This window comes from Psammomys obesus, unplaced genomic scaffold (assembly GCF_907164565.1).
Source record: "Psammomys obesus unplaced genomic scaffold, mPsaObe1.curated_primary_1811, whole genome shotgun sequence".
NCBI classification, from domain to species: Eukaryota; Metazoa; Chordata; class Mammalia; order Rodentia; family Muridae; genus Psammomys; species Psammomys obesus.
Window position 1 is genome coordinate 2,687,710 of NW_026596155.1, and position 8,777 is coordinate 2,696,486.

The 8,777-nt window shown below is 48.0% G+C and overlaps 1 protein-coding gene across 1 annotated transcript in view; it reads right to left on the bottom strand.

Annotated features, from left to right (window-relative positions):
* The window catches only part of Cds1 (CDP-diacylglycerol synthase 1), a 66,621-nt gene that overhangs the window by 6,141 nt on the left and 51,703 nt on the right, over nt 1-8,777 (bottom strand). The window contains exons 9-12 of the mRNA XM_055594548.1: nt 6,707-6,775; nt 4,063-4,215; nt 2,256-2,375; nt 264-367 (exon numbers count right to left, since the gene is read on the bottom strand). Of these exons, the coding sequence (XP_055450523.1) occupies nt 264-367; nt 2,256-2,375; nt 4,063-4,215; nt 6,707-6,775 (446 nt within the window). The remainder of the gene's footprint in view (nt 1-263; nt 368-2,255; nt 2,376-4,062; nt 4,216-6,706; nt 6,776-8,777) is intronic.

Here is an 8,777-nt window from a genome sequence, read left to right on the forward strand (position 1 = left end):
GTGTTTTGAACCCAGCGTGAGCCACATTCACTGGGTCCTTTTACTGGGTCTTTTAATCCAGTCCTGCTGGCAGTCATGGTGTATGCTACCTTCAAGCTGCTCAAATGCTTTAAAAACAATGAAGATTGAACCCTACTACTCAAAGCTATGATTCCATTCAACTTGACATTATAACCACCATTGACAGAAACAGTTAAACTAATGGAAACTCAAAGGAGTCGAGCAATGAAAAGTGCTTGCGCTTGTCTTTGGTAGAACAGTACCTTACGAAACTCGTGATGTACACATGCACGAAAGTTGCCATCAGATACTGACAGTCGAACCTGTCCATTATCCCGCCGTGTCCAGGGATAGTGTTTGCGAAATCCTGCAGAAACAAACAAATGTACAAAAGCGTCACCTGCATCACATCCTGCTGTGTAAATGTTCACAGACCTTATAAGGGAAACAACTTTCCTATTCATTTTCCCCAACAAATACAAATAAGTGATATGACAGCCAACAGATTGAAATGATATTTTTCTTCAAATCTCCATCCAATAATGATTTCTGAATTGGCCTACAGCCTTGAAAGAACACGAAATATTAAGTTAAGTCTGGGATTTATTCTCACTAAAAACATTTTTTTAAATATAGTCTGTTGGCTATGTCTATCTAGTTCATGACTGCCTGCGCCCCTGTGTGGCCCAGGCTGCGTGGGAGCTGCCTCGTGCTTCACAGATGCCCACATGGCACCAGCTCGTGTTTCTCCGGTTGTTGCTGCTTTGGAACACCCCAGTGATGGGCAGCTCTTTAAGCACTGAGGTGAAAAGAGCAGCAAAGCCACTGGCCCACGGAGTGCGAGCGCCCACTGCCAAGAGGCTTCCACGAACTCACCTGGCAGGAGCACCCACCGCTTGAGCCCTAGGGAGCTGAGGTGGCCCTTCTAGCACACACCAGGCACCTCATACACACGACACACACCTTCAGACTGAGGAAGAAAAAACCCTTCCTTCGGCGAGAAACCTCAGAGGCCATTGTTTAAAACGGCATTCTAAATGGCTATCCATTTAAAACAGTTACTGAGAAGTTCTTTGACTAATTTTTGCCAGCCCCTTTCCTCCCTTCTCTGCTCACTGAAGCTTGAGGGAGCCTCAGCCTGATCCCGCTCTGCAAAGCAGTCACCCTGTGCAGCCTCAGCTGTCGCCCCTGACTGGACTGTTCCCACCTTCCCCCATGGGGCGGGGGTACCTTGAGGCCAGGGACCTAGTAGGCTGCTTGTGTTACCACAGTGCTCCTCAGGGCGGAGGCTGAGTCCACGAATTTCCCTGGTCAGCCTGAGGTCTGTGTGGTGTGCTCCCTGAGGTCTGTGTGCTTCCTGAGGTCTGTATGCTCCCTGAGGTCTGTGAGATGTGCTCCCTGAGGTCTGTGTGGCGTGCTCCCTGAGGTCTGTGTGTGCACTTGCCTAACCCCGTGTCCTCAAAGCTTCTCTGTCCTTGCACTCACGTCAACTCACTTCCTCAGGCTTCTAAGAACTAGCCGCATCCTTCCTTCAGATCTCAGCTCCAACACCACCTCCTCAGAGCTGCCTTCCCTATGCGACATCTTCACTAGCCACTCTAGCCCTTAATGAGCCAGTTCTGCCTTCACACAGACAGGGAGGCGGGCTAAGATGACACACTTTACGATGACCCAGTTCTCCTAAAGCGTAGGGACAGCTTTAAGTGTCTGGACCAGGATCAGCCAACCAGATCCCACAGCCCAAATCCAGCCCTGCAGCATGTCTTGCGAACAAAGTTTTACTGAGACATTCACAGACACGTCTGTGTGGCAAGCCTCATGCTGCAGCAGTAGAGTTCAGAGAGCAAAGGCTGTGGTGGAAGAGCGTTCTTGGAAGCCTGACAACAAAGTCTGAAACCCCCTAGCAGCAGGGCCAGAGCTCCCTCCCCGAAAGTGCTTCTGCAGAGTCCTTCAAGGCAGACTGGGAAGATGCTGAGCTGCGGACCACTTGTGGCCAGATTCCTGACGTCTGGAAAGCGCAGGTCTGGGTTCACACCAGCAGTGAGGGGACTCCACTTCCAGAAGAGGCCAATACACTTCAAAGTGAACAAATTACGGCCTGGCCAAACCTACCCACCCAGCCAGGTGGCATAGCTCGGAGGCTGAAACAGATTTCAGGGACGGCGGGATCTCCCGGGGCCTAGTGTGACCCGTTGTGGGCCGCATCGCATCTAACTATGTGCACTCACTATGCAGCACAGACTGTGGAAACGCACCTTGATTTTGAAAGCTCTTTTGAATCCACTGGCGAAGAAGCCTCCAAACGGGCCAATCAGTGAAGCAAACGTTGAAAGGGCAACGCTGTGTATCTGGAAGGGATACAGGCGCACGGTTTCCTACGGAGGAAGAAAGAGAGGACCGGCTGCATTAACAGTGACTCCCTCATGCCACATGACCCAGCAGGCTCAGAGTCAGCACAGGCCACACTTTCGTTAACTAAGCTCTGAAGACCATGGGCGAAAAGCGTTATCACTGGCAGTCTCCATGCCCGGTGCTGACTCCCTGCCCAGTGCCCACTGCCTCACTGTCACGCCTGCTCACTGTCACACCTGCTAGAACTGCGAGAGCCTAGCTCAGCTGTGGCTTTGGAAATAGCTGTGTGGAAAGCTCATGCTTTAGTTCGCTCCTTCATTTGCTCTTTTGGATGTAGTTCTTTGTTCTTGTAATTACAGGATTTGTTTTGGTTTTATATTTTATAACACTAATCTTAAATGATGAAAATAGCAAAAAGTTGTCGTTGTTGTCAAAAGCAAGTTGAAAGCTATGGAAGCACACAGAAATAAGTCTCTTAAAATACTATTAAGGGGTGGTGGCCTGCACCTGTCATCCTAGCCTTTCAGAGGCTGGCACAGAAGTACCGTGAATCCAAAGCCAGTCTGCTACATGTTAAGACCCTGTGCCAAACAAAACCAAACCCGTCGAAGTGAGCATGAACAAAAGGACCACAAAAGACAGGGAATTACCGAGCAGACCTTCATATTCATACACGTGCACAGCTTTTCCCCCTACATAACTACGGACTAACAGCAGCGCATGGTGGGGTCCAGGGAAGATGCTCAGCCCACCAAGTTTGAGATCTGCGCTCAAAGCAGCAGCGTTGCTCCAAGCTGAAGGCTGATTCTGGCTCTTGTTTTATAGCGTGCAACAGGAGGCATGGATAGTGAGAGAATGTGTGGGTCACATCTTGAGCCCTCCTACGCCAATCAGCAACTGAGAAAACACCCCACAGATGAGCCCACAGGACAATCTGATGGAGGCAGCCCTTCAGCTCAGGTCTCCTCTTCCCACAAAAACCAACCAGCCTACTCTGCTTCTCACTGTAATGATGCAATAAGAGACAGGCGGTTCTCCTGGAGAGCACAGCAGACGTCCTGAGGAGGGACACCTCAGAGATGCTTTCAATGTGGCAATGGGAAAACTCAGTTTTAGAAATTTTAGAAATATTAATATCAACCCCTAAAAATCAAGGGCATCAGTTGAAAACTGATGAGTCTTAAGTTTTATATTGATTTGAATCATATCAAAAACATGTAAATTTTATTCAAATCATTTATCTGTAATATTTTTTTAAATTTATTTTTAAATGTTTTTTTATTTTTATTTTATTTTTTCTTATCAGTTACATTTTATTAACTCTGTATCCCAGCCGTGTCCCGATCCCTCATTCCCTCCCAGTCCCTCCCTCCCTCCCTCATCTCCACCGTGCCCCTTGCCAAGTCCACTGATAGGGGGAACCTCCTCCCCATTCATCCGATCCTGTTTTATCAGGTATCTTCAGGACTGGCTGCAAAGCTCTCCTCTGTGGCCTAACAGGCCTGCTAGTTTAAAAATATAAACTAAACTGCTATAAGAATTTGAATCATGATGCAGAACTTCCTAGTATACAAACATACAAATGCCGTGGAATATTTGATATTGTTTAAGATGATGATATACAGTGCACTTTGATACCTGTTTTAAAAAGTGGCAGCAGCTCCCTGGGGAATGACTCTCTAACAGTGCTAGCTGGCCTTCGGCTCTTACCTGGCTCAGCACCGCCTGCAGGAAGGGAGGGAGGAAGTAGTTCTGAAGCTGGAACAGTTCAGAAGGCTCGCACTCAGTCACAAAGGAGTTGACGTCGCTTCGGTATTCCACTGGGCACACGAAGTATTGGTATTTGGACAACACATAGGCAGCCTGCAGAACAAAGCAAGAGTTCATGAGACAGCGCCCAAGTGAAAGGAGGCTGTGTCCCAGAGGGCAGAGCCAGATGCCAGGATGTATTTACAAAGTCAGAAGGTCGGGATGGTCCCAGGAAAAGCCCTGAAAGACCTTTAGAGAACAAAAGAAGGTTTGAGAGCTGTTAGATCTCCATATAAGCTAGGGAAGGGGCAGGCTAATGTCATCCTAAAAGAGAACTGGAGGAGGTCTCACTTTGCGATTTATCTTCTTATCATCCTAAGTGTGTACGCACGATGTGTGTGCCCCGGACAGCTGTGGCAGTCAGTTTTCTCCTTTTTCATGGACTCTGGGGATCAAACTCCAATCTCCAGCGAGTCCCCATGTCCCTTTATCCTCAGAGCCTTACTTTCTAAAAGTCTGCATAGTTACTCTTAGCCTAAGAAGACATGGTAAAGGAGTGGACTATAAACTTGGGGCTCTGCACACAGACATATACTAATCTCAGCAGCGGATACAAAGTCACTAGGCAAAGAGTGCACAGACGTGCAACGTGGAAGGAGACCCTGCCCCTCCCACGCCCAGGGTGCCCTGACCCAGCTGCTAATCACTGCCCTTTTTAAAATTAGCCATCCTCAGCCATGGAGATGAGAGGTAATAAAACACCTTCTTGTACATTTGCATTTCTACACTAAAAGGTACACCCCACTGTTCGGCTAACCCGAACCTAACCCGAACCTTGAGAACAGCACGATTCAACAATGATTCTAGGAATAGGTACCAATTGCTTCCTTCTTGGCTGTAGGTTACGTTTTAAGGGCTCTTTACTTTATCCAGTGGTAGGACTTTCCTTATAAAATTTTTAAATAACAAACTCTCACAGTATTACTTAGCTTGGTATAAAACTTAGATAGGAATGGATCCCCTGTATGTATCAATGATTACTAATATTCAACCTCTAAATTTGGGTTATTACTACACTATGTTTGGATGTGATATTTTATATCAACCATAGCTTTCTGGGACTACACCTAAAAATTTGAATTCCTTAACAGTAATTTCTTTGTATATTTTTATTTTACCTAGTCATTTTAAAGTCCCCTTTTTGATTATCACCAGATACCTTTTACCATAGTAATTTTATTATTTGAGGAGGGAGGTTGACCCACTGTGTGGGTCTGGCTGGCCTGGAACTCACAATGTAGACCAGGCTGACTCTGGACTCACCAAGATCTACCTGCCTCTGCCTCCCCAGTGCTGATGCTGGAAGCCTTTAATAAGACCTAAGCTCTAGTAGGGCTAGGGATGTGGCTCAGTGGTAGAGTACTTGCTCATCACGCTCAAGGTCCTGGGTTCAATTCCCAGTATCCAAACAAACAATGCCCTAAAATCCTGCAATCATGTGCTAATATTTTAAGTACGGACAAGCTGGGCTCCCAGCAGGACCAAATCTTTGAGCCAGTGGCCACTAAGTGTAGGGAGGTGGATGTGGGTGTCACCTGCACGCTGCTCGGTACCTGTCCTGGAATCTGAAGAGCAGCTTTCCGGGAAATGACAACAACAAAGCACACAGCGGTGGATCTGTAACACAGCTGTACTCTGGAATCCCCTGAGAAAGGCCACCACCAGGGGACCCTGTGGGGACACAGATTTGAAGCTTCCAGGTGATCTGCTCTGTGACCAGGATGGCAGGTCACATTGTACGATGTAATAGGTAAACAAAACTGGTTCTACTTAGCGGCTTGTTTTAAAATTTCATATACAAGTACTAGAATTACTTCATTTTCAGGCCCCATGATCCTGTCCCCAACTCCTTTTGTGCCCCGCTGACTGCTTCTCACATTCATAATCTCTTATTTAATTATTCCTGTTTTACACAATCACCTACACAGATATGTAAACACAACCTGCTTATAGGTGTGTGATTCCAACTGACCCCTGAGGCTTGGATGACCTGGAAGGGCCTCATCTTGAGAAGACCCCTCCCTTAGCAGCCATTAATCGCTGCCCCCCTTTATCTGGTGGCGAGGCTTTGTGGGGTTTTCTGTATGTGCCGGAATGTAAGCAGCGCTGTCCGTGTGCGGGTCTTGTTTACATGATCTTTTTCTTAAGGCTCCATGGGGGCAGCTCCCTGGCATATAGAGGAGACACTGTCTTGTAGCAGCCATGGTCTTCTGGCCCTACACTCTTTCCTCCCGCTCTTCGGGGACGTTCCCCGAGTCTTAGACGTAGGGGTGGAGCTGTCGATGTGTTGGAGGGGGACGTCAGCCTGTCACCCACAGCTGAGTGTGGCTCACACATCTCAAACGAAGTCCTTTAATGCAGCAGGAAGAGATCATCAAAGAAAACCACGCTAATCAAAATGCGGAGAATAACTGAGTATAGGTGCCTATTCAGCAAATTTTGATAAAGATATTCTAGCATTTTGTGGGTTTGTAGGTTTAGAAAAGGCTAAAGTCTAACATGGGTTTTCAAAGTATAAATAAAATTAAAATCCTAAAAGACTCACAATGAATCCAAATATGACTGTGGAGAAGAAACCGCCAATGAATCCTTCCCAGGTCTTCTTAGGAGACAGCTATGGAGGCCGAATAAGATGGGGGTGGGGGTTATTATATAGAACACGTATAGAACCAGCGAACACAAGTGTCTCTACAAGTTCCCCAAAAGCCCTGTGCCCCACCCCCTTCTGGGTTTTGAGGCTGGGTTTCTCTGTGTGTAGTCCTGGTTGTCCTGGAACTTGCTCCGTAGACCAGGCTAGACTTGAATTCATAGAGGTCTGCCTGTCCCTGCCTTCCCAGTGCTGGGATTAAAGCCTGCACCACCAAACCTGGCCTTTCCTTCTCTCTTATTCGAATGGTCTAAAACTCCCGTTGCTCGCCCAGTGGTCATGATTTACCTCAGTGTCTTAAGAAGCACCTGGTGTACAGCAGAGCCTCAAGAGCGTGCGATGTGTTATGAATATCTAGTCATTTCTGTTAAGTGGCCTCGCGACCTTTACTTTCTTTCAAAAAGCTATGCATTCAATATTGAAATAATTTTCTCATGACGTGCATGCTCCTCTTGGGATAAGGTTATTAATCATCTCAAGTACATACTGCCAGTGCTGGCCTGACCAAAGAACAGAAGGAATACGACAAGGCCCAGTCACCAGCACTCTAGGTGGTGTCATTTGGGGCAGGTGGGCTAGGGAGTTAGGGTTCTGGTCTAGAATTTGCAGTCTTCCTGCCTCAGGCGCTCAAGTGCTGAGATTACGAATTTGTACTAGCATGTGCACCTCAGTCCTAAGATGTAAGATATATGAGATTTCCTTCTGAAAGGAAATGTTCAGGAGCTCCAAATTACACACGCCACACCCCATAGCCTATGTCTACCTTCAGTCAGAAAGGAACACATTGTGCTTCTATTAACAGACAGACACTGGGCGTGTTTCACAGTCTGGCCCTATTTCCCAGGCAATGAGGCACTCAGGAGAACACTCTGGAGGTAAGTCTGGAGCTTGGTGGTGTAGGGGATATGAGCAGAGACTCAGGAGTCTGTGCTCAGAATTGCCCATAAGTGCCACAGAAGGGAAAACTAAAATTTGTGTGGTGATTGGGCTGGCAAGGACAGGGCCACGCTCAGCAGGAAGGAATGGGTCACAGCCCAAGCTCCCTGAGCTCCCTGGAGACTTCTTCCCTTTAAGTTGAGAAGCCGCAAAGGTAAGCTGGCTGGCAGAGACGGTTTCTGAACAACCTGGAGACAGCCCTGCCATGGAGAAGGAAGCATGGCCCCTTCTCCTGGGACAGTCTGGTGTTTGCACTAGTGCCACCAAGCGGACGGATTCAAAGTGTGTGCTGAGTACTTCTGAAAGCGTCAAGCTGACTCACACCAGGTCACAAGTCAATTGCTCAGCCTCCTGGGCACACCACACAGCTAATCCTGGGTGAAATCACTTGAAAGGTGTTCAAGACCAGTCATGAGGGTTCCCGTGTGGCTCAGTCTCTCTCACGCACGTTAGTTCGGAGCCTGTGAACGCGCTGGCTGGGGCTGTGGCGGCAGCCTTAGAACGTGTCAGAGATGCACACCTGACAGGACACGACACCGACACACCGGCAGCCTGCCGCTCAGCCTGCTTCTGTGGGGCCGCCCACGAAAGGAGGGCTGGCAGAGGCGCTCTGAGGGGAGGGTTACCCAGGCCTCCCCAGGAGCAGGGCCTTCCTACCTCCTTCTCCACAGCATGAGGCTAATTCATACGGCAACAGTGGCCTCTGCGTCCTCCACAGCTACGTTCACCTCAGCCCAAGAATAGTAGCTGTGCAACTCCTACTGAACACTTTGCTCAGTATGGAAACTGAAGCCTACAAGAAGCCCCAACACACACACACAAAAAAGCTCTTCAAAGAAAAAAAAACAAGCTGGGCGGTAGTGGCGCACGCCTTTAATCCCGGCACTCAGGGAGGCAGAGGCAGGTGGATCTCCGTGTTTAAGAGGCCAGCCTCATCTACAGAACAAGTTCCAGGACAGCCAGGGCTACACAGAGAGAACCTGCTCAAAAAAAAAAAAAAAAAAAAAAATTAAATAAGTAAGTAAATCAGTTC